General features: G+C 37.2%; 1 protein-coding gene across 1 annotated transcript in view; it reads right to left on the reverse strand.

The window, feature by feature from the left end:
* The window catches only part of LOC150098179 (sodium channel protein para-like), a 1,334,265-nt gene that overhangs the window by 1,119,209 nt on the left and 188,714 nt on the right, over positions 1 to 26,342 (reverse strand). Inside the window, 1 exon segment of the mRNA XM_090406598.1 lies at positions 13,013 to 13,157. Within this exon segment, the coding sequence (XP_090262724.1) occupies positions 13,013 to 13,157 (145 nt within the window).

Genomic DNA, 26,342 nt, shown 5'->3' on the forward strand with positions numbered 1-26,342 from the left:
TCAATGTGTCCACATCCACAACACATTCAGGCAATGCATTCCACTCACCACCACCCTCCATGCAAAGAACCTGGTTCTCACTCCTTTGCTCACACCCTCCTTATACAGTTTCTAGCAATGGCCTCTTGTTCTACTCTCCTCTCCCATTCTATGAAAAATTTCTTCCATGTCTACATGATAACAACCCCTGACTTCCTCCTATTCACGAGGCTCTGCAACTTACATTCTCTCAATCTGTCCTCATACTCCACATTCCAAAGACCACTGACTACCTTTGTGAATCTTCTCTGTACCCTTTCCAACATATCCTTGTCACTATGAAAACCTGGTGACCAAATCTGTGCACAATTATCCATATGAAGCCTGATAAAGGCCTTTACAATGGAATCATAACCACCTCTCTATTTCTGCATGTCAGTGTTCTCCGCATCACTGCCATTATTCGATGTGATATCTTCACAACTTGTGCAATGTGGCCCCCTGAATTTCAAGTCCTTGTCCACCATCACTCCTAGATCTCTCATCTCCTGTACATCTGTTAAAGTTTCCCCACCAAGCGTATACTTTGCATCCCATCGTTGCTTACCAAATCTCAAAACCTTACACTTGGCAACATTAAACTGACAGTTCCACTTACCTGCCTATTCATGCAATCTATTCAAATCCTCTTGTAAGGCATTAACATCAGCCTGACTGTGCATTGCTCTCCACAGTTTTGCATCATCCCCAAACAGCTGGATATCACTAGTTAAACCCAACCCAATATCATTAACATACAAATTGAACAACAATGGCTTCAAGCAGTACAAAGAGCACACGGAAACATCTAAGACTCTTCAAAGGACAAGACAACAACAACAACGGCTTCAAAACTGACTCCTGCAGCACACTACTGGTGACCTTTCTCTTTCGAGATACTTCACCCCCATATACAACTTTCTGATACCTATCTGACAGCCAGTCACTGATCCAACACAGAAGTCTGTTATCCAATCCCATCCACTTCAATTTATTTAAGAGCTTGTCATGTGGCAGTCTATCAAAAGCCTTTTCAAAATCCAAGTACACTACTGTATATGCATCTCCTCTGTCCAAGGTATTTGTCACCTTGTTATAGTACATAAGTAAGTTAGTGAAACATGATCTCCCCTTAACAAACCCATGCTGATAACCACAAAGAATACTGCTGTTATCAACCCATTTCTGTATCCTACTTCTCACCAATCTCTCCAGGACCTTCACCATAACTCCAGATATACAGACTGGCCTATAATTTGAAGCTACAGCCTTATCACCGCCTTTATGCAATGGAACAATTTTACCCTCCTTCCACTCCCTTGGAACCTGTGCTGTTGCAAAACTCTTATTAAACAGGCATGCTAATGCTATTGCCAGTTCCCTGGAACATTCCCTTAAGATGCATGGTGATATGTCATGAAATCCTATCGCCTTATTAACATCGAGGTTATTTATTTCCTCAAATACCTCCTGCTCACTCACAATTAAGCTATCCTCTCCTATGTCCTCTACACATAAGTTCCTCATGATTCCACCCTGATCAGGATGAAACACACTTATAAATTGATCACTGAATACCTCAATAATGTCTTCTGCAGCAGTTACCATTCTACCACTTTCATCCCTTAACTTCATCTTTCCATTATCATTCTTCCTTCTACTTCCACATATCTAAAAAATTCTCTAGGGTTTTTCTTACTCTGATTTACCAATTTCCGCTCATACTCTACTTTTGTTTTCCTTACTAACTGAGTCACTCTCCTGGCTTGTTCTTTATATTCTTCATGTGACTGATTACCATTATTCATCTTGTACTTCCTCCAAAGTACTTTCTTTTTCCAGATTTCATGCTTAAGCTCCACATTGATCCATTTTACACCTACCTTATTTAGCCTTTTGGCCTTTGGGATACATTCGTACATTGATGTTGTTATGTATTTCTTTGTAAGTTCCCATGAAGCATTTATTTCCTCACCGCTCAACTCCTTGTTCCATGTTATAGCTCGAAGATGTCTCCTAAGCTTGTCATAATCACGAGCCTTATAATTCCACATATACCCTTTCCTCGCAAAAGCCTCCATATGACTACCCAAAAAATGGGTGATTTCTTCTGAAAAAATTCAAAAAACTGAGGGAAAGTAAAGAAGACAGCGTGAGAAAGGTGGATGCTCCAAGAAGAAGTGAGAGCATGTGTAGGCAGGAAAGGAATGGGATGACCAGGGATCAAGAGGAAACAGTTGGAATTGAAAAGGGTTCTAAAATGAAGAAGCAGAAAGGAAAATGGCTCCAGTCTAGCATGGAGAGATCACATTGAGTGAGTGGTATCAGTGGAACAACTAGCTGTAGATCCAGAAATGAGCTGTTGTGTTTATATACCAATGCTAGAAGTATAAGAAACAAGGCAGATGAAATAGTTGCACTAATTGCATCTGTTCACCCAAAGATTGTCGTAATAAGTGAGACATGGTTCGAAGAGGATGACATCCTGACAGGAATAGAGATGCAAGAGTATGATGTGTTTCGTGAGGATAGAAGGGGTAAAAAAGGGAAGGGGAGTGCTATTGATAATAGAGAAAGTGTTATGTCCATACAAAGTAGAGATACAAAACAGAAATAGTGCCAGTGGTTTTGAGGCAGTATGGTGTGAGATAGAGGTGAATGGAATCAAATACTTGGTGGGATGTTGTTATAGACCAGGTAATGTGAATGGTGGTTACGGCGAAATGTATAGTCAAATTAGCCAAGCAAATAAGAAAAGGGTGATTTTAATTATGGCAATATAGACTGGAATGATGAGATAACAACTGGAAGTAAATAAAATGAGTTTCTTGAGGTTTTGAGGGATAACTACCTCAAACAGTATGTAACAGAGGGCACACAAGGATTAAGGGTCTTGGATTTGGTCATCTCATAATTTAGGTGTCAAATCATCCACCAATTCGTGAGAGTGACCATGAGGTGATTACCTGGGTGGTTGCCAGCAGCACGAGGACCCCTGTGAGAAAAGGGTATATGTGGAACTACAATGGGGGTGATTATGAAGAGCTCAGGAGACAGCTTGCGGGTGTAGCATGGAATGAGGAGTTAGCTGGAAAAGAGATCAATGCAGCTTGGGGAAATTTCAAAAACTATCTAGCAGATGCAATGTCTAAATGTATTCCAAGGGTGAGAAGGTTAAATAAGGTAGGTGTGAAATGGATGAATAAAGAGATCAAGCATGCGATACAGAGAAAAAGGGCATTGTGGAGGCAGCATAAGAGAAGTGGAAATAACCAATTTCATGAGGTCTACAAAGACAAGGCAAGGAGGGTGACTTGGTCAGTGAGAGTAGCTAAAGAGAGTTATGAACAGCAGTTAGCTAATGAAACCAAAAAGAATCCTAGGGAGTTCTTTCGATATGTAGCCAGCAAAAGAAAGAATGATTATGGAAGGATGACATTGATTGGAGGAAATGGTATAAAGACAGCTGATGTAGTATGTGTGGTGGAGATACTTAATGAGCAGTTCATAAAGATCTTTCAATCTTGTGAATGTGACTTCATGGAGAGAATGAGAGCAGTTGATGATGGAGAGGAGAGACTGACTGTAAGTGAGCAAGAGGTGTTTGGAAAGCTGAGTAAACTAGATGCAAATAAGGTTGTGGAATTTGATAATATATCACTGCGTATTCTGAAGAAACGTGCCAGAGAGTTGACACCTGCCTTGACATATTTTTATAATAGGAGTCTTGCATTTGGTCAAGTACCTAAGGAGTGGAAGGAGGGCAAGATTGTGCCATTTCATAAAGGAGGTGATCGAACTCAAGCATCAAACTATACGCCTATCCGTGTGTCAGGTGTTGTGGTTAAGTTGTTGGAGAAGCTTGTGAGAACTAGGATCGAGAGTTAGGTAGACAACAATGGTATAATATTTGATGGACAGCATGGATTTGCTAAAGGGAGGTCATGTTTTCTTAATCTACTTACTTATTACAATAAAGCAAGTGCTTCCTTGGACAGAGGAGAAGGATACACAGTAATATACTTGGATTTCACAAAAGCTTTTGATAGAGTACCTCATGATAAGTTGACAGTCAAACTAGAGAAGATGGGGTTGGATATTAGATTAGTACATTGGATTGGAGACTGGCTATCTGATAGGTATCAACAAGTTGTGTATGGGGGTGCGATATCCAGGAAAAGGAAAGTCACTAGTGGAGTGCCTGAGGGGTCTGTTTTAGGGCCATTACTATTTAACTTGTATATTAATGATATTGGCTAAGATTTGGATGGAGATATTCAGTTGTTTGCAGATGATGCAAAGTTGGGATGAACCATAAAGAGTAGTGAAGATGTTGTGGCCTTGCAAGAAGACTTGAATAAATTGAGTGATTGGGCACGGAAATGGGAATGTGAGTTCAATGTTGCAAAATGTAAGGTTTTAAAATTTGGAAAACAAAGATGGGATGCAGAATTTATGCTTGGTGAGAATATATTGTTGGAAGTAGAGGAAATAAGAGATCTGGGGGTGATAGTGGATAAGGATCTAAAATTTAGGGGGCACATTGCCAAAATTGTGAAGACAACACAAAGACTTCTGGGAATGATGCGGAGGACACTGACATGTAGAAGTAGGGAGATTCTTGTTCCATTGTATAAGGCTCTGATTAGGCCACACTGATTGACTATTGTGCCCAGATTTGGTCACCGGGTTTTCAGAAGGATGAAGAGATGTTGGAAAGGGTCCAAAGGAGACTGACTAAGGTAGTTTCTGACCTCTGGAATGTTGAGTATGAGGAAAGATTGAGATGTAATTTGCAGAGTCTGGTGGAGACAAGGAAGAGGGGAGATATGATAGAGACTTACAAGTTGGTAAGGGGTTGTTATAAGATCAATGGTAGAGAAGTTCTACAGAGAATAGTGGGAAATCAGGGGAGAACCAGAGGTCAACTCTGGAATCTGTATAAAGAGGGTGTGAGTAGGGGAGTGAGAGGCTCGTGCAGAGTTGTGAATGATTGGAATGCCTTGCCTGAGAGTGTGGTGTCTGCAAGGAGTTTGAGTGTGTTTAAGGCTCGGTATGATGAGATGTGTGTGTGATAAAAGGGCCTCCCAGATGCGTCTTTGACTCCATGAGGTCTTGGGGTAATAATAGTAATAAAAGACATAAAACTGATTTTTTCTGTAAATAATTATGTATTTAGAATTCATAAATAAATAATTATTCATAAATAATATTATGAATGATGTCATTATCATGTATAGGTAATATTGTGCAATGATGTCATTATCATTCATAGATAATACTCTGCTTCTACTTTTTTTGTATCCAAATGTAAAAATAACAGAAACAGAGTTCAAACAAACATGACAAACTTTCAAACAGGTTATCAGATGTGACAAAACTGGGCAGAACTAACATTTGTACATGATGAAAGTTTATTGCTTTTTGTCTTTCAGAATCAGGTTTTTATGTAATGATAATTTGCTTGCCACTATTTTCAAGATTTCATTCAATAAAAACAGAAGATGGAAATTTTAACAAAAGTCAGCTGCAATACTCTTTATTCTTCATTTTAACAGCCCTGGTAAATATTTTAAGACATCAAACAAAGTCTTTTGTATATATATCTACAGGATGGAAATTTATAGTGGAATGGAGAATAAAGTTTCATGTCTCAAATACTTGATCCAGTAATACATTCTGTGCAATTGTTTGGATCAGAACACTGAAAACTAATCCAACAAAAAGTGAAGTACAGAAGTAATCTGAGAGAAACTATTCCACTTGCCATTCTTATAACATCAGACAGAGAAGATGAGAATGGCTGTCAAGTTACTCCGTGGAATAAGAAATCAATACGAGGCTGTGATTTAAATTAACTAGAGAATAAACAACATCCACAGCATAATTTTTTATTCATCCCAACAAAACAGGTTGTAAACTTGTTGCATGTTAGTACTATGGGTTAGTGCTAAAGGTTGCATTACCTGGAATCCCTGATCTAGTGACTACAGTTGGAACTTTTCCAAGGCATTTCCAGGCCTCGAATAAGCAGGTGGTTTCACAGAGTGAGATCACCACCCTGCTTACTGAAAGAATTTATGGAGCTACTGAAGAAAAATTAAAATATTATGGGGGGGGGGGAACTATTGGTTACAGAATACAGTAGTAGCAGGGATGAAGGAGAAGGAAAAGAAACTTGTTCTGTGGGTTCCATAGTGTACTGTGAAAGAATGTTGGACAGCAGCTGTACATGTTCCAACAGGCTCAGTACTGAGTGGGAGAATTATTGATGCTATTTCAGATGAACATTTGCCATGGAAATATTTATAGAATACACAAATTGCAGAGACCAGATGTCTGTGTAAAAGTGAGGGAAGTGAGTTGGTAAGAAATGGGTCATTTATCAATCTAATTGCTCTCCTCTGTATTGAGTCGAGCATTTTGAGGGCGCTTTTAGGAGCCCCACTGCAAATATGAGAGTAGTATTCGACAGCTGGGTGGATTAGTGATTTGTATAAGGTTAACAGCTGCTGTTTAGAGAAGAAATAATATCGTGAGCAAAAGAGAAATCCTAGTTTTTTTGGAAGTTGAGGATGCAATGGTTGCGAGCCAGGAGAGGCCTGATGTCAGGGTAATTCCAAGAAGAGAAATCACATGTCTGGAAATTTGAGCATTATCAAAAATAATACTGGGGAAAAATGGTTCTTTTTTTGTGAGAAATAAATCAGAATAACACAGATGTGGAGACACTCACGATATTGCAGTAGAATTACACTAGATATCAGCATGTATTTAAGAGAATTCAAGGGAAATGGCAATGCATGGGATTGGAGTTACCGAAGTCTCATCACTGGGAGGATCTCATTGGGGAAGTGGCTGAAAGACCTTTACATAGAAGACTTAAAACAGTGGTAATATGCTATAGACTGGTCAGTATGTCTATAGCATACTGACCATGTATGCTATAGACATACATGATCAGTATGTCTAGTGCAGCAGTTATGGTACTTTAAATGTTAGTTGGTGTCAGAATTTAGGAATGGGTCGATAAGAATATGACTCCATTTGGAGGTAGCACAGTTATGTGATAGGAAAGTTTCTCCCTCAGCAATTTATTTATTTTTTTATAATAAAGTGACACTTCAGTTAGATAAGGGAAATGGTTACACCACGTCATTGCCTGACTGTTTAAAAATACATTCGACAGATGATGGAAGAAAATGAGGATGAATATAAAGCTGGTGATATAGATAAGGTGGTGGGCAATCAGACATCAGACATCATCTTATCTATATTATGTTAGTGGACAAAGAGTGATGATGATGAATTCCAGTTAAATGTTGCAAAGTATAAATTTATACATTATGGAATGAAAAGATTAAAAGCTATATATATATATATATATTGGACTGTGCTGCAAGAAACAGAGGTTAGAGATGTTGGTGTGGTAGTGTACAGGTGTATACTACTTCAGAGAAATGGAAAAATAACATAAAGGATTAGTGAAATAGTGAAAAATATCCTCACAAGTATGGATAAGAAAGTTATTTTCTTTATTATACTTCCATCCCTTGAACATATCTGAAATACTTTAGATATGCAGGTATGGAGGGGGGGAAGGGGTAGAGAGGATTCAGAGGCAGATAATCAATATGGTAAGAAGTTAGTGAAATGCAAATTATGAGAACAGACAAAAAAGTTTGTGGATTGCTTATCAAAGATTGGTTGATAAGAGTTAAAGAGGGGAATCTCTAACCCTTGGAGATTGAGTAAGAATGGGATTAGCTTGGGTAAGAGGAATCTTTTGCTTGGGAAGTGGTGAGTTAGTGTAATTGATCACCCGAGAGGGGTTAGTGCCTTGTTGGTTAATGAGTTCAAGAAGAGGTACGATAGGCATTGTGCATGCTTATCAGATGAAGACTAAAATAATAACAGAAATTATGCGAGGGCTCATGTTTCTCATGGCAAGTAATTAGCAATATGAATTTGCTTAGGGAAGTGTAAAGACATCTTCACTGAATAGATTTCAGGAGAGTATTAATAAGTGCTATATAGACTGAGCTAGTAACTAGCAATAAGTGATGGGAATGATATCAGTTGAATAATAATAACAAAAGGGGAAGAGAGAGAGAGCTATAAGAAAAGATCAAAGAATATATAGAGAAACAGAAAGAGAAATTTATATAGAATGGAAAGATATTGGCTACCAAAAGAGGTGGATAACACATCAACCAAAGCTGAGAGAGAGAGAGAGAACACCAGTTGCAAGATAGAAAAAACCAGTGAAGCAGAAATAGGCAAATGCCTAATCCATGATGAGGAGAAGGACTGTAATTTCAAGAATGACCTGAAAATATATATGTGAACCTGCTAGTATGCCTGTGATTTCAGTGATCCTAGTGTCCGTGATCTTTGCTATACTTCAATGGTATATTTTCATGAAGCACTTAATTATGATTATTATTACACCCTCCATGGAGTTGGCAGACTTATTGTGGGAGGTTCATTCAAATGACAACATATTTATCATATTGAATCTTAAAATTCTTAGCACTCTCTGCATTAACAATGTATTCTGGTAATATGTTTTGTTCACTCACAATTCTCAATGTAAAAAATCTACTCATCACACCCCACTTCACTGTCCTCTAAAATAACTTCCAGAGATGGTCTCTGATTCTTCTCCTCTTGCATTCAACTCTTTTTATAACCCCCTCGCTAACTTAAACATCTCTCTCGTATTGCCACTTTTCCTCCTATCCACCAAACTTTACAATTAACATTTCTTTAACCTCTCTCCATATCCAGCATTCCAGAATCATGATTTTTTTTGTCTTAGTCACTCATCTCTGGATCCTTTCCAATGTTTCCACATCAAACTGAAAATCAGCTGCCCAAATCTGAGCACAATAGTCCAAGTGTAGTGTGACCAGTGCTTTATATAGTGGCACAACTACCTCATTATCCCTACATATTAGAGTACCTCTTATCATAGTGACACTTGCAATATGCCCACTAAACTTCAGTCTACTGTCAACCATCAACTCAAACCTTATCCACTTCCTGCAGTACAGCACTGTCAATATAATACTTCTTTTTTTCAGCCATTTTCTGTCTGCTGCTAGACAAAGGCCTCCTCCAGTTCCTTCCACCTTTCTCTGTTCTTAGCAATAGTTGACCAATTTTTCCCAACAAAATTTGGCAATTCATCATTCTGTCTTCTTTTAGAATGTCCTCAGTCTCATTTCCCTTCTTTTGGAATCCACTTTGTTAGCCTTATATTTCTGCACTCCAAAATGCAACACCTTGCACTTATTAATATTAAAACTACACCCTCACTCCTTTGTCCAAGGCAAAGGTCTATTCAAATCTTCCTGATGGGAATTAACATCTGCAGTGCTACTTATAATTCACCCCAAATTTGCATCATCATCAGCCAACAACTGAAAATCAGTAGTCAGTCCACATGATATATCATCTACAAAACAAGTTAAACAGTATGCGACCCAAGAACAGAACACTGGGACATGCCTCTCATTACTCTCCTTTTTTCAGACACTGCTCCATCATAACAACTTGCTGGTATTGTTAAGAGACAATTACCAATCCATCTAACCAAGTACTATATATTCCTATCCTCTGCAGCTTGTACACCAACTTGTCATGTGGTAATCTATCAAATGCTTTTGCAAAGTCCAAGAATATCATTGTATACGATTCTCCCTTATCTAATTATAACAGATCAAGGTAATAATGTCAGATCACAGTCAAAAAGCTTTTCTACATCATTTCTACATGATTTCTTTACTAAAAATCAACTGTACCATCCAAAGAGCATCCAAAGCAATGACATACTGAAATTGAATATATCACAGATATACCCTCTTGTTTAATAAATTAGTATTCTTATTAATTCCAGGCCTCTGTGGGATCTGAAGACATAATGGGAGGTCATTCATTTGAAGACAGTCAGCAATGGAGCACTCACCACAAATCTGGAAATGTATTCCACTCATTCACCACCTACCATGTATAAAATCTCCTTTTTACCTCCTTACTCACATGACCTTTCTACAGTTTCAAGGGATGACCTCATTTACCTATTACCCATTACTCTATGAATAATTCCCTTGTACCTCTGATAGCCTCCTCTCAACAACTTATACATCTCAATCATATCACCTCTCATATTATGAAGGTTTGTAGACCACATCCCCTTAATGTGTCCTCATACTCAACCTTCCAGAGACCTGAGACAGGATTAGTTATTCACCTCTGCACTTTCACCAATGTTTCCTTATCTCCAAGTGACCAAATATGTGCACAGAAATCCAAATGAGATCTGATTACTGCCTTATGGAGTGAAGCTATCACCTCTTTTTCCATGCTTGTCAGTGTTCTTCACATTATAGCAACAATTTTCTGGATAATCCTTACAACTTTCGTGATGTGTCCCCTGAACTTCAGCTCCTAATCCACCAAGATCCCTACATTATTTGCCTCTTCACCTCCTAAAGCAAAGTTCCTCCAGTATGATCACACTTAGTAACACTGAAGTGATATTCTCATTCTTCAACCCAAAACACCAGACTATGAAAATACTCTTGCAACAACATCATGCCAAAACTTTCTGACATTGCTCTTCCTAATTTAGCATCATCATCAGCAAACAACTGAATATCCCCTATAACATCCTCAACTATATCAGTATACAAACTGAACAACAGTGGTCCCAGAACAGAACCCTGTGGTACTCTACTCATCACTTTCCTTTTTTGGAACACTGCACCTCCATACACAACACACGGGCTCCTATGAGTCAATCCTCCCTGTATCCAAGCTATCAAATGACTATCCATCCCCCATACTGCTGCTCAATTTTGACAATAATTTATCATGAGGTATTTGATCAAACACTTGAGAAAAATCTACATAAATCGCTGTATAAGGTCTCCTCTGCCCAATATACTAAGCACTACTATAAAACGTAACCAATCTACTAAAGCAAGATCTCCCTTAAAAAACACTGCTCTTTAAAGATTTCCATTCTCATTAATCCAGGATGGTATTCCGTTTTTAACAACTTCATCGCTATACTTGCTATACATACTGGCTGGTAGCTGGACACTATTCACTTGTCAAGGACAATGTCCTTGACAAGTGAAAAAAGAGTTGGTAAAGTCAAGGACATTGCCAGCTCTTTTGCAGAATTGTTAACATCAAGGTTACTTGATATTCTAAACACTCTACATTCTTGAACTGTCTCATCTTCTATCCTCTTTCCTGTTATTATTTAACACTATTCCTAACCCCACTAAATGAAATATGCTAAGGAGATACTCACTGAACATTTCCACTTACATCTTCAGCCGATATGATCCCCAGACATAACTAGAATTCACTAGAGTTCACATAACTGGTGGCATAACTAGAATTCACTAGAGTTTTGCTATACTGTTCCTTTCATATGCTAATTTCTCCTTCCTCACTACACTTCACTTTCTTATCCTGTGCTGTATATTCCTCAAGCTGTTGAGGGATATCTTCTTCTTTATATTTTATCCATAATATCCCCTTTCTCAAAAGCTCCAGCATAATTCCATAATTCATCCATTTCATCCCACTTGGTTGATACTCCTAATGTTAGAAATATAATCTGACACTGACATAAGTAACTGATTTTAAACAAAGTTCCAGCAATGCTGATTTCTTTCTGCTTCAAATGATTGAGCCATTCACATCAATCATCTGTTTCCTGACTTGATCACAGTCCCAAATCCTGTAATTCCTCGTGTCACTTTTGTTCTGTGAAGCTTGTATCTGCCTAGCCACTGCCTACATCAAAACCACATAATCACTCTCTCCAGTTAATGGCATTATGATATCAACATGTCTTATCACTGTGCAAGATGATACTATTAAACCCAATACTCCTATCCCACATGTTGCTTCAACTGCATGCTGCATAAGGTAATTATTCCTAAGGAGCTCTAATTAAAAACTTATAATAAGCAAATTATTATTATTATACGGGCACATCCATGGAGTGTGAAGACTCATCGCAGGAGATCCAATCTAGCCACACAATCTATCATACCTCTCCTTAAACCCATTAACAGCCTATTTAAATTGTCTTTCAAGCTCTCCACATCACCTTGATTCACCAAATAACTGAATATTTTCTTTCAGGTTATTTCCTATATCTTTCATGTACAAATTAAACAGCAATGGTCCCAGGACTGAACCTTGCAGCACACCACCAGTCACCTGTATTTACCTTGATTATGCCTCTCCATATATCATTTTTTTGATATCTGTCCAGCAGCCACCATCTCATCGACTTAACTAGCATCATATCCATCCCCATTTGTTCTAATTTGTGTAACAGAGTTCCATGTGGTATTCTGTTAAATGCCTATGCAAAACCTGTCCAAACATCATTTTCCATCTTACTGTCATATCTGTTGCATTCTTGTTACCTAACAGACACTCACTTTTGAAACACTTATATACTCTTGCTCTATATCAATTTCACTGAATAATATCCTGCAAATTCAAATCACCAAACAACATGGTCTTTGCCTGTAATGTTCATCGCATTGGCACCATGACGACATAATCACAATAAATATCACAATAAAAGTGTTATAAGATACTAAATATTCTAAAAAACATGAAAATCTACATTTTTACTCAGAAAGGAAAAATGTATTTTCCTTTCTGAGGAAAAAAACACAATAAAACAGATAAATATCACTAATTTTAGATGAGCTCTAAATTACACAGCCACTCACAATATAACCTCGAACCAATCACCATTAAATGAAATCATTACTCTTGTCTAATTTGCTTACAAACACTTCGGCATTATCTTCATCACTGGACAAATTAAAAATACTCAGATAAGGCTTTTATTTTTATTCTGCAGTTTAGTGAGCAACTTAATTTAATTTACTTTCTAGTAAAAACCTACCAAATAATTTATTAATTAAACACAAAGTAACTTACTTACCATTTGATATAAGCTCTCCCAAAAGTCTTGTGTCATTAGCCTAAATGCTGCTAAAAGTGACCACCCAAAAGTGTCAAAATTTGTATAACCATAATTTGGATTTTTTCCAAACCCCTGATGGCAAGTAAAATTTTGTGGGCAAACTCTGAAATAAACATTATAGTAAAATAATACATTATTACAGAGATGGAATATGAAGTTTAAATTCAGAAATTAGATAAATGAAGAATTCAGTTATATAATACATAAATAAGTACATAATCATAGTTTCCTGGTGTAGAAATGATCTGATGTAGTAGAGTTAAATAATTTTGAATGAACTCAATAGAAAGTAATTTTTGCTTTGAGTTTTCCATGCAATTTCGGATTTTTTTAAAATGTGAATCTCACCACAAAAGGCTATAAACCTATACATTAGCACTGTTGGTGTGCTAAGGGTTAGCAAATTTGAACGCTTTGTCCTAGAGACCAAATACATCACCTTTTCAAGCCACTTCACAAATCTACTAAACAGGGTAGTGGAAGTGGTGGTCTCACGATCAGCAATATAAATTATCTAACCACCTATACATAAGTGATTAAATACACATACTTGATTACACTTCCACAAATATCCTTCCTGTAGTTTTTGAACCACTAGTCGGAAAGAAGGAACATTATTAACTCAGCAATGAGGTTGGCATTTGGGATCTCTTTACAAATATTTTTCAAGTGTCCCCAATTTTTAAATTAGAAATGCCAAGTAATTATATTCTTGTTTAATCCTTATTCAAGTATAAGCAAAGAAAGTTATTATCATTATTATTATTTTCCTGACCTCCATGGAGTCAAAAGCCACATCGTGGGAAGACATAGACTATCATACCACTCCTTAAACTCTTCCACAGTACACACGTTCACCACCCTCTCAGGCAAAGCATTCTATACTCCTACCACTCTCCATGCAAAAAACATACTTCTTAACCATTTACTCACCACCTTCTTTGCAATTTTCAGGAATGGCCCCTTGTCCGTGATCTTTTCCTTCAATTTACCATATGAAAAAACTTCTCAGTGTTAATAAGATAATAACCCTCAAACAGCTTAAATGTCACGAGATCATATCCCCCCCCCTTTGCCTTCTATCCACCAAACTCTGCAGTCTGCATGCTCTCAGTCTGTCCTCATAATCAATTTTGTACAATGATCATATCAATTGTTTCTGTGCTCTCTTCAAGGTTACATTGTCCCCTTCAAATTCAAGTAACCAGATGTGAGCATAGAAATCCAGATGTGGTCTGATCAAAGCTTTATATAATGGAACCAGCAAACTTTTATCTCTCATGGCCAATGTTCTCTTCAACACTGCCGCAGTTCTCTGAGATGGCTTTAAAACCTTTGAAATATGTCTTCAGAACTTCAAATCTCTATTCACAATCACCCCAAGATCCCTTGCTTCCTCCAATTCTTCCAATATAACTCCACTAAATAAGTATGAAGCATCCCTTTCTTTTAGTGTTGCATGGTGATCAGCATTCATATTAGAAATTATGGACTTTACAACCGTGTTATAAATAACTCTTTTAATTTCCCAACGTTTCGATCTTCATATTAAGATCATCATCTGGAGCATATATAAATATACAGGACAAGCTGAGTTACATCACATACAGCAAGCTAGAGAAACAATGATTTGATCATAGGTTATTCTACTGGCATGACCTCTAGTGAAAAAAAAAAGTTAATTATTTATTAAAAAATTCTAAATAATTAAAAAAAATTTTTTTTTTCACTAGAGATCATGCCAGTAGAATAACCTATGATCAAATCATTGTTTCTCTAGCTTGCTGTATGTAATGTAATTCAGCTTGTCCTATATATTTGTATATGCTCCAGATGATGATCTTAATATGAAGGTCGAAACGTCGGGAAATTAAAAGAGTTATTTATAACATGGTTGTAAAGTCCATAATTTCTAATATGAATGTATGAAGAATCCCATTTGTGGATCCTAAATTTTAAAACCTTACATTTAGTTGCATTAATGTAACCTTCCATTACCAAGACATCCTACTTTTCCAGTTTCATCAGACAGTTCTGGTTTTATTATTATTATCATCACATCTCCATGGAGTCGAGTCATCTTTGAATCCTATCCAGCAATTCATCATTTTTGTTGAAAGCCAGGAAACCAAATCTGTGCACAGTAATCTAAATGCAGTCTGAACAAACCCATGTTCAATGCAATCATAACATCCTTACTTCTACACATCAGTGCTCTTCACTCCCTTGCTCAAACCTTCCTTATACAGTTTCCAGGGATAGTCTTTTTTTCTTCCCATGTGTACTGTCTACAGCCATTCTATGAAAAATGTAAATGTCTCAATCATGCTCCCCCCCCATTCACTTCTTTCTATCCACTAGGCACTGTAATTTGAATTTTTCCCAATCTGTCTTCATACTACACATTCTAGACCAGAAATCAATTTCATCAATCATCTTTGAACCCTATCCAACAACTCATCATTTTAGTTGAAATGCCAGGCAACCAAATCTGAATGCAGTCAGAACAAACCCATGTACAATGGAATCATAACATCCTTACTTCTACACATCAGTATTCTGTGTATCATTGCTACAGTCTGCTGTGCTGTATTCATTATTTTTGCAAAATGTTTAAATTTAAAAATTTTAAAACCTTACGCTTTGCTCCATTAAACTATTATCCCCACATACTCATCCATTCAGACAGTCTACTTAGGTCCTCTTACAAAGCTACATCTGCTCTACTTCTCATAGCTCTCTTCAAATTTGAATCATCTGCAAACAACTCTACATTACCAATCAAGCCCTTCCAAATGTCATTTGCATACAAATTAAACAACAATGGCCAAACATACCCCTGCAGCACAACATTCCTCTTTTGGGATATCACTTTCCAATACACAACCTGCTGATACTCAGCAGACAGCCAATCTCCAATCCAATCCCATCTATTCCAATTTAATTACCAGCTGGCATGTGGTAATCTATCAAAAGCCTTTGCAAAATCTAAATATCCTACTGTATATACATCCCTTGTGCCCAATGCATTTGTCACCTTGTTATAATAAGTAACCAGATTGCTAAAACACGACCTTCTTTTAGCAAATCCATACTGTCCCTCAAAGAGAATTCTGCTGTTGTCAACTGATTTCTGAATCATGGTTCTCACTAACCTCTCTCAACTTGACCACAACTCTAGACAAGAAGATTGGCCTATAACTCAAAGTTTTAAACTTATCACCTCTTTATGAAGCAAACCAATTTTGTAGTCTTTCCTCTCCTTTGGAACTTGGACAAATCTAAGAATCATGTTAAACAGGTAAGCTAAAGTGGTTGTTCACTTCCGGAACATTCTGCTCAAGACAATCAGTGATATCCTATCAAATCCTATAGTCTTACTGAAATCAAGATTACACGTTACCATCAGTGGTTGGTCCCCACTCTGAAGTTCTGAATTATGTTCCATTCACAAGAATGGAATACTATAATCAATTGCTCATTTAACACCTCTACTATATCCTCCTGTGTTTATCATTCTCCAGTTATCAATGAACATCATCGTCCTCTTATAATCATTCTTCTTCCTTCTAACTGCTGCTCATGTGCAGTATGAGCAGCAGTTAGCAAATGACTAAAAGAAATCCTAGGAAGTCACCTTGCTTGCTTGCTCTTTGTACTCCTCATGTAACTGATTATTGCCACTCATCCTGTGCTGCCTCCACAATACTTTTTTATTCCCAAATGCATGCCTAACCTCTTCAGTCATTAATTTTACACCTACTTTATTTAATTTCCTGACCCTTAGAATACACTCAATCATTGCGAATGCCAGATAGTTCCTGAGTATTTACCATGCAGCATTGACTTCGTTACCATTCAATTTCTCATTTCATGATATCGCTTCAGGCTCTCTCCTGAGTTTGTCATAATTACCAGCCTAATAGCTCCATATGTAACTTTTTCTCATAAGAGTCCTGATGTAGATGACCACCACCACCCAAGCTCACTTTGTGGTCACTTTCATCAAGTGGAGGAAGATTTCAAACCTCATTTACAATAACATCTTCTCATAAGATAATCAATCCAAGACTCTAGATCCTCGTGTATCCTCTGTTACATACTGCCTATGATACTGTGCCTCAAAAACTCAAGATATTCATTCTCTTTAGTTGCAGATGTTGACTCTTCATTCCAGTCTACATTACCATAATTGATATTGCCCATAATGATCATCCTTTTCTTAGCCAATCAATTTGCCTATACATTTCCTTATCACTGCCTTCCATATTGCCAGGTCAATAGCAACACTCTATTAAACATTTCATCCTTTCTGCCTCCACTCCACACCATACTGCTTCAAAACCCTTGAAAGTACTTGCTCCTTGCACCTCCTTCTTAGATAGTCAAAACAACTTTGCCATCATCAACAATATTCTCCTTCCCTTTCTGCCCTGTCTGTCTCTTCACAAAATATATATCTCTCCATCTCTATATCAGAAGGGCATCTCATCCAACCATGTCTCACTTATTGCAACAATTTTTGGGCGAATGAACTATCAATGCTACAATTCCCCTTAATGCTCCTAGTATCCATAAACAACATACACACATTAGCTCATTTGTGCTTCTATAACAAGTCACCTAGCCCCAGTGATGAGCTATAAGGCGCTCGCACAAGGCCTTTATTAAATTTTTCTCAAATTTGCGAGCCCTTTGTTCTTCTTGTTTAATAATCTTGTAAAACTAGAAAATACCACCTTGGAATGTATACATGTTACTATAATTATTACTTTAAATCATATGGATTTTATGATAACTATATAAAAAATCATTTCATTGCATTTTATTCTGATAGAGCTAATGTAATGATAGGAAACAAATCAGGTGTTGCAATCAAACTGCTACAAAAATTTCCCAATGTTATGATTTGGCATTGCACTCATCGTTTACACTTAGCATTAGATGATTCGATAAAAAACATTAAAGAAATAAATCATTTTGAAATATTTATGGATAAATTATATGCTTTTTATCATCAATCACCAAAAAATCAACGAGAATTAAATACGATTGCAAAAGACCTTGGTATCGAAATTTTAAAGATCGGCAGTGTGTTTGGATCACGATGGGCAGCTTGCAGTTTACCCCAACGGCTCTTGCTTTTGTGGAGAAATTACTCAGCTTTATGCAAGCATTTTGCATTGAATGATAAATATAAGGGCTTTTTAAACGACTTCTCAATTTCAAATTTTTTAAAAGATCTAGCATTAATGATTGATATCCTACAGGAATTATCATATCTGTCAGAAACTCTACAAAGTTGCAATATAAGTATTATAAGGCTAAGTTAGGCTTTTTTTTTTTTGCTCGACGATGCGAGTCCTTTGTTAACTGCCTAGTCCCACTTCTCAGATATGACTCCTCCATATTTCCTAAGCTGTTCCTATCTGTCATCACTGATATTACAACTCTCTCTAGACTTAAGTGTGACCTCCATATTTTTGACTATCTTAATTCTTTCTTGCCAATCACACATCAACTCCTGAAACCATCATCAACAATTTTCATGCAGTGTTTTCCTGTCCACCCTGACCACCTGCTTCTTCACTCATGCCACTCACTTCTCCATTCACAAACTCTCCTATCCTACTCTCCTGCTCTTCCACAACACCGCTTGATTCCTCAAGTCCATTCACTTCAGTCATTACTTTCTGTTGAATTTCTGGATAAACTGTTGCAGCAACATATTATCCAGCTGACTCACACCAAATCCATTTAAATCTAATATCTCTTTTATATAGCTCCATCTGTCCCTCAAATTCATTATAAATATTCACAAAATGAACCTCCTTTCTCCTCGCACAACTCTGCTAGCATACCATGCATAATCTTCACTCACCTTCTCAACTCATCATTATCATACCTGGGCTACACACTGACTATCTTGTCTCTCACAATCTTATTTTTTACTCTCTTCAACAGCCACCTGACATCCATCCTTGCATTCTCCTTATTAAATCATTTGTGCCAACTACTCCTACCAACTCTTTTGTTTGCTTACTCCTCTTATTCAGTGCTTTAATCAATCTATTCATTCTACTTCCTGGAGTCTTGTGCACCTTTTCACTCGCCACACTTCTAATCATTGAATCCCCATACAGGGCTACTCTCTATTATTCATTTTTTTTTTTTTTTTCAAAAGACCATCTTTTGTCCCATTCTTCCTCACATTTCCATGCAAATCTGTAGTTCTCCTCAGTTATTTCCTCATATGCTTAATATTTTACCTCATCTTTACCAGCTCTGCTTTCATCTCTTCAATTACTTTGTCACTGCCATTTATGCCAATAGTATTTCATTACCTTGTGCATATGCTGTCTTACTGCTTAGCAACAGCTATACCCACCATCATACTGCTCACTGCTGCTAATTTCACCACCAGTTTTGTCCACTGTCTTGCCATTATCTTCAGCATCTTTCATGCACCGAACCACACGGTCATCAATGATTATTTCCTTAACTGCATCCATGGTCTTTTGCCTATTAATGCTCACATTCAATGACATCCCATAATCCATAAGCATTATTATTACTTGACACCTCCAAAGACTCATCAAGGGAGGGCACCTACTCAACAACTCTTCGTCTCCACCACTTAATTCACCAGCTACAGTGAAATGACACTACCATCTTCATCTAAGCCAATGCCATCTACTGTCCATCACCACTAATACTGCTAGTAGTTATTTTTTGTCAGTAAATTGCATGTGCTCTCAAGGCTGATTTCTCTGGATGCAGGATGAAAATCCTAAGTTTCAAGAAGGACTCAAACTTAGGCCTTTTCCAATTGAAGGGGACAACATACCATTGTTCTTCCAATTACACTACAGAGCTACTATAAAACACGGTAGCACTTCTTGCATACTAAAATTCTCTCATCTCTCTCTCTCTTATTAATTCTATCCACATATATATATCTTCAATCTCTTCTCAAGGATACATGTTGAATTCATGGTATCTCGCCATTTTTGAAATATCCATGCCATTTCCATTCGTTTTTCATGCCAATGCATGTCTCATTGCTATTTTGCACACTCTCAAAGCTACACATAAGAAACACAAAGAAATTTAATAAATACAAAATTTTAACTAATCTGAACATTGCCTACTAATCACAGCTTTCATTCAATATTGTTGTATGACAGCTGTGTATGATAGCATTTATCAATACTGCCACACACACAAGTATAAAATTTAAACTCATCTTTCCACAGCTTTAATGCAAACCAGCTTTCACTAGGTATATATTTAACATAAATAGGCCCAACTAGGCCAAGTGGTTAGTGTATCTGTTCTTCAACCTGTGCTATCTTATCTATCTTACAGGCTGCAAGTTCAAATCCTGCCATGGGCATGGATGTTTGTGATTGTCTTTAGGTGGGAGATAGATTTCATCATCAGTGTGAGACCATTATCCTGCTTATTATAATATATATTTTATATATATCATAATAATATAATATGATATAATATATCATATCGAGAGAGGTTTAAGATCCCTCCCCGCCAATGTAGCTGACAAAATACGGATGGAAACTGCCTGTTTACTAAATTCAACCAAAAAATTAAGCGGCAACCTAAACAAAGCGGATAAACTGGCCCTCAAATCCCTTAAAAATAACCGTGACATTATTATCACTAAAGCCGATAAAGGAAACGGCACTGTTGTTTTAAATCGGACAACCTACATTGAAAAAATGAACCATTTGGTATCGGACCACAACACCTACCAAATGGTAAATTACAATCCCACGCAACATAACAAAAAGAAAACTACTGAACTACTTAAATCAGTCAACACGTGGCCGGAAGAAACAATCAAAAAATTAATACCGCAGTATGCCCGCGCACCCAGAATTTATGGCCTACCAAAAGTACACAAAACAAACACGCCATTACGTCCTATTGTGGAAGGAATTGACAGTCCGAATTACTACTTAGCCAAAAAATTAGCTACCACACTCAAGGAATTGGTTGGTCATTCCCCTTCCTACATAAAAAATACACAACAATTCATAAACAAAATTAAAAATATTACACTCAACAACCAAGATCTATTATTCAGCTTTGACATAACTTCCCTTTTCACCAATGTCCCAATCAATGATACTATCCTACTCTTACAGAACATATTTCCACAAGACATCATGGCCCTCTTTGCCCATGTACTCCGCTCTGGATATTTCGTGTGGCAAAACAATTTTTACCTTCAAAAAGAAGGTACCGCCATGGGCTCTCCACTCCCCCCCCCAATAGCGAACTTTTATATGGAAGATATCGGCGTGCCTAAAGCCCAAAATTCGGCTCAGATACGTCGACGATATTTTCGCCATTTGGCCCCACGGCCACCAAGCACTAGATACATTCCTTAGCCACCTGAACAAATAACACAAACGCATCCAATTCACCATTGAAATAGAAAAAAAACAACTCTCTTCCGTTCCTAGACACACTTGTCACACGTCTTCCTTCAGGCTGTCTCTCCTTCTCAGTTTACCGCAAACCTACACACACACAGGTCAATACATACACAAAACTTCCTATCACCATCCAACACAAAAACTAGGGGTTATAAGCACCCTTAAACACAGAGCTCAAACCATTTGTTCAACTGAACAAGCTCTTAACCATGAATATGAGACCATCAAACATACCTTTATAAAAAATGGATACAGTATAAAAACCATTCACAAGATCCTCCACAAAGATACCACTAATAACAAAAAAGATTTCAAGAATGCTATTGCTATACCATATATGTTAGAGGCATTTCAGAAAAAATAGACAGAACACTACACAAATACAACATAAAAACCACCTTCAAACCCCCGACAAAATTAAGGCACCTACTCAATTCTTCCAAGGATCCCCTGCCACACTTAGCCCACCCGGGGGTTTACAAAATAGATTGCACTTGTAACATACCGTACATAGGGGAAACAGGACGAACCATCCCAATCAGAAAGAATGAACACAAACGTCACATAAAATACCTCCATTTTGGAAAAACCAGCCTTTCTGACCATGCACTCCAAACATACCACAGAATTGACTGGAAAGGTACCAAGTCCCTACACCGCACCAAAATCTGGTTTGAGCGTAAATTCAAGGAAGCATGTGAAATGCTCAAACATGATCCGAATCTGAATAAAAATGATGGTCTAACAATTCCAAGAATGTGGAGGACCCATCTACAACCTTCATAGCAACCACAAAGAAAAATCTCAATACAAGATTTTTTTTTTTTTTTTTCCTTAAACATTCAATAGCAACCTGTACAAATCCAGAAGATAATCGTAATATAACTGTATAATTCCAGAAGAATCCTAGTACATGAGGACTTTAGCAGAGTTTATTGTAGTTTTTTTTTTCCACTAGAGGGCAGGCTAAGAAAAAAAAAAGATTAGTTAACAACGTAGATGTAATTTACTTGTGTAGTGTGCAACAGCATGTAGCTTGTTCTTATACTTCTGAATGTATCCTTCTGAAGATGACCTCAATACAGAGGTCGAAACGTAAAGTTATTATTTTATTTGTAATCAGTAAAATAATCTTTTGAACATGTGTGTTTTGTTTCCCTAATTTAATTAATATGAATGCTGATCACCGTGTAACCTTAAAAGAAAGAGATATATGTTGTGATCAATGTTACAGAAATTATCCATGCATTCAAGCCATGGTTTACAAAATTTCAAGGAAAGTACAAAAAAAAAGAGAAAAAAGAATAAACAACTTATCATAAGTGGCTTAAGACAAAAACTTCAGCTTTATTTATAGTCAGTGGAATACTGTTCTTACATTTGAAGTGGGGCTCCTAAAAGCTCCCTCAAAATGCTTGACTCAATACAGAGGAGAGCAATTAGACTGATAAATGACCCATCTCTTACCAACTCACCCCCCCCTCACTTTCAATAGATGCTTAGTCTCTGCAATTTTTATATTCTATAAATATTACCATGGAAAATGTTCATATGAAATAGCATCAATAATTCCTCCACTGTGTACTAAGCCCATTGGAACACATACAGCTGCTGCCCAACATCCTTGAAACCCAAAGAACAAGTTTCATTTCCTCCTCCTTCATCCCTGCTACTGCTGTACTGTGGAACAGTCTTCCCCCTGATGTATTTCCCAAGGAATACAATATACAGGCTTTTAAATCGAATGCCAATAAGTTATTCCTTTCCCAATCCACTACCCATATACGGTACAAAAGTATTACAGGATGATCAGTCAACCTCTCGTATATGGGCCCAACATAAAAAAAAATCTATACTAAAACCTACAACACTTGCAAAACCATCATGAACATGGTTAATGTTTGATACTGAAAGGATTAAATGTAGAAACTTGCCACCTGTGCCAATGACATTCATACCTTCGGGTTACTTGCAAGAGCTGTTGGATGTATATTCTGTCCTTCTGTGCTTTCACATCTCTCCCAGCCAGCTGTAATATTGCAACATTACCTAAAGATAAAACTGACCTCTTAACATCATTCATCTCATCCAATTCCTGCATAGATGACCCAAGTTAAACACCTCAAACTGAAGCACTGCATCACATGCCTCTGTAGCCTTCCATCAGAAAGTCTTCTTCATCCTAGACCTCTTACAAAGACCTCTTACAATAATGTTTTTTGCAATCCATATTTCCACCGGTTTTTCATGGTCTTCCAACTTTTTTTAGTATTTGGCTTCAATTTTTTTCTATTCATCTAATTATTCTTTCTTTTTTTTTTTTTTTTTTGCAATCTGTTAGCATGCTTTTGCCACCTAAAAGTCATCAGAAGAAGGTGAACAATAGGATATTTAAAAACGTTTTTGGTCCTGATGGTATCCTGCCAACTGAACTCAAGAAATGTGTTTCTACTATATTCAGCTGGTATCCACGTCTCAGTATTGAAGCAAACCCATATGCAGCTGATTCTTAAAAAAAAAAAAAAAAAAAATATATATATATATATAAAGGAAAGAAGTGTATTATCAAACTATCAACCTACTGCTCTCACCTCAGGGTTGTCTAAAGTAATGGAAATGCCATCAACAGTCAACTTCGATACCTGGAGAACTATGAACCTAATCAAAGACTACCAAAATGGATTTTGCCAATCAAGCTCCATAGCAGATCTTCTCACCTACAGTATCAACCTCTGAATATATGCCATGGAAAGATTTGGAGAAAACTGTGCTGTTGCACTTGAGCTTTCCAAGGGATTTTGATAGAAATTGGCATCAAAGGCTTTTCAGTAAGCTGCCATCTTATGTTTCTACCTTTCCTTTGTAATTGGACAGCCACTTTTCTCTTGGATCATTTAATGCATGTAACAGTGGAGGATGCTCTCTCTCTCTTCAGATTTTCCAATACAAGTGTTCCTCATAACTCTTATTTCACCCACTTTCATACAAACATGATCTTCTCTCACTGACATCAGACCCCATTCACAGTTTTCTAATGATAGTAACTCCACTCATCCTACTTATATGATAAACCTTGCAGTGTTTAAACATCTCAAGCTTCAAGTTCATAAGTGTCTTAAACCTTGTTCTCCTTAACCCAAGTCACCTTCAATTCTACCAAAACACAGTTGTCTATCCCCCCCACAAAAGACATTAGCATTTCCTCCTTACTTTTGATAATTCAACATAATAATCAAGAACAGATCTCACTTCTTGGATTGACACCTACTCCTAACCTGTCCTGACATAACCAAATTTCTTGTATGATATCCTCAGCTTCTAAAAAAACTTGGCATATTTTTTGCTCAAGACATTACTTTTCCTCTGTCTAACTAGTAACTTTGTACAAATCACAAACCTGCCCAACCCTAGAATATTGTTTTCACATTTAGGGTAGTACATCTAAAACTTCTGTAAACATGTTTCATCCTGTTCAGAAAAAGATAGTTCTGTTGATTCATCTAATTATTCTTTCTTTTTTTTGCAATATGGTTTTGAGAGCATGTAACTGACAGCAGTTGATGATGGGGAGGAGAGTCTGCCTGTAAGTGAGCAAGAGGCGTATGGGGGAGTTGAGCAAACTAGATGTTAATAAGGCTGTGGGACTTGATAATATATCACCACATATTCTGAAGGAATGTGCCAGGGAGTTGACATCTGCTTTGACATATTTTTTTAATACGGGTCTTACACTCGGTCAAGTTCCTAAGGAGTGGAAGAGGGCAAGATTGTGCACTTCATAAAGGAGATGATCGAACTTAAGCATCGAACTGTAGGCCTATCTGTGTGTCAGGTGTTGTGGTTAAGTTGTTGGAGAAGCTTGTGAGAACGAGGATCCAGAGTTGGGTAGACAACAATGATATTATCTTTGATGGACAGCATCGATTTGCTAAAGGGAAATTATGTTTTAGTAATCTACTTACGTATTACAATAAAGTGACTGATTCCTTGGACAGATGAGAAGGATACACAGTAATATACTAGGATTTTGCAAAGGCTTTTGATAGATTACCTCATGATAAGTTGACAGTCAAACTAGAGCAGATGGGGGTTGGATATTAGATTAGTGCATTGGATTGGAGACTGGCTATCTGATATCAACAAATTGTGTATGGGGGAGCGATATCCAGGAGTGCCTCAGGGGTCTGCTTTAGGGCCATTACTGTTTAACTTGTATATTAATGATATTGGTGAAGATTTGGATAGAGATATTCAGTTGTTTGCAGATGATGAAAAGTTGGGACAAACCATGAAGAGTAGAGAAGATGTTGTGGCCTTACAAGAAGACTTGAATAAATTGAGTGATTGGGCACGAAAATGGGGATGTGAGTTCAATGTTGCAAAATGTGAGGTTTTAAAATTTGGAAAAACAAAGATGGGATGCAGAATTTATGCTTGGTGAGGATACATTGTTGGAGGTGGAGGAAATATAAGAACTGGGGATGATAGTGGATAAGGATCTGAAATTTAGAGGACCCATAGCCAAAATTGTGAAGACAACACAAAGGCTTCTGGGAATGATGCAGAGGACACTGACTTGTAGAAGTAGGGAGATTCTTGTTCCATTGTATAAGGCTTTGATTAGGCCACACATGGACTATTGTGCCCAGATTTGATCACCTGGTTTTCAGAAGGACAAAGAGATGTTGGAAGGGTCCAAAGGCAACTGACTAAGGTAGTTTCTGACCTCTGGAATGTCAAGTATGAGGAAAAATTGAGAAGATGTAATTTTCAGAGTCTGGTGGACAAGGAAGAGGGGAGATATGATAGAGAACTACAAGTGTTAG

The sequence above is a fragment of the Typopeltis vanoorti genome, chromosome 16 (genome assembly GCF_054136105.1).
Source record: "Typopeltis vanoorti isolate ZY-2024b chromosome 16, IOZ_Tvanoo_1.0, whole genome shotgun sequence".
NCBI lineage: Eukaryota > Metazoa > Arthropoda > Arachnida > Uropygi > Thelyphonidae > Typopeltis > Typopeltis vanoorti.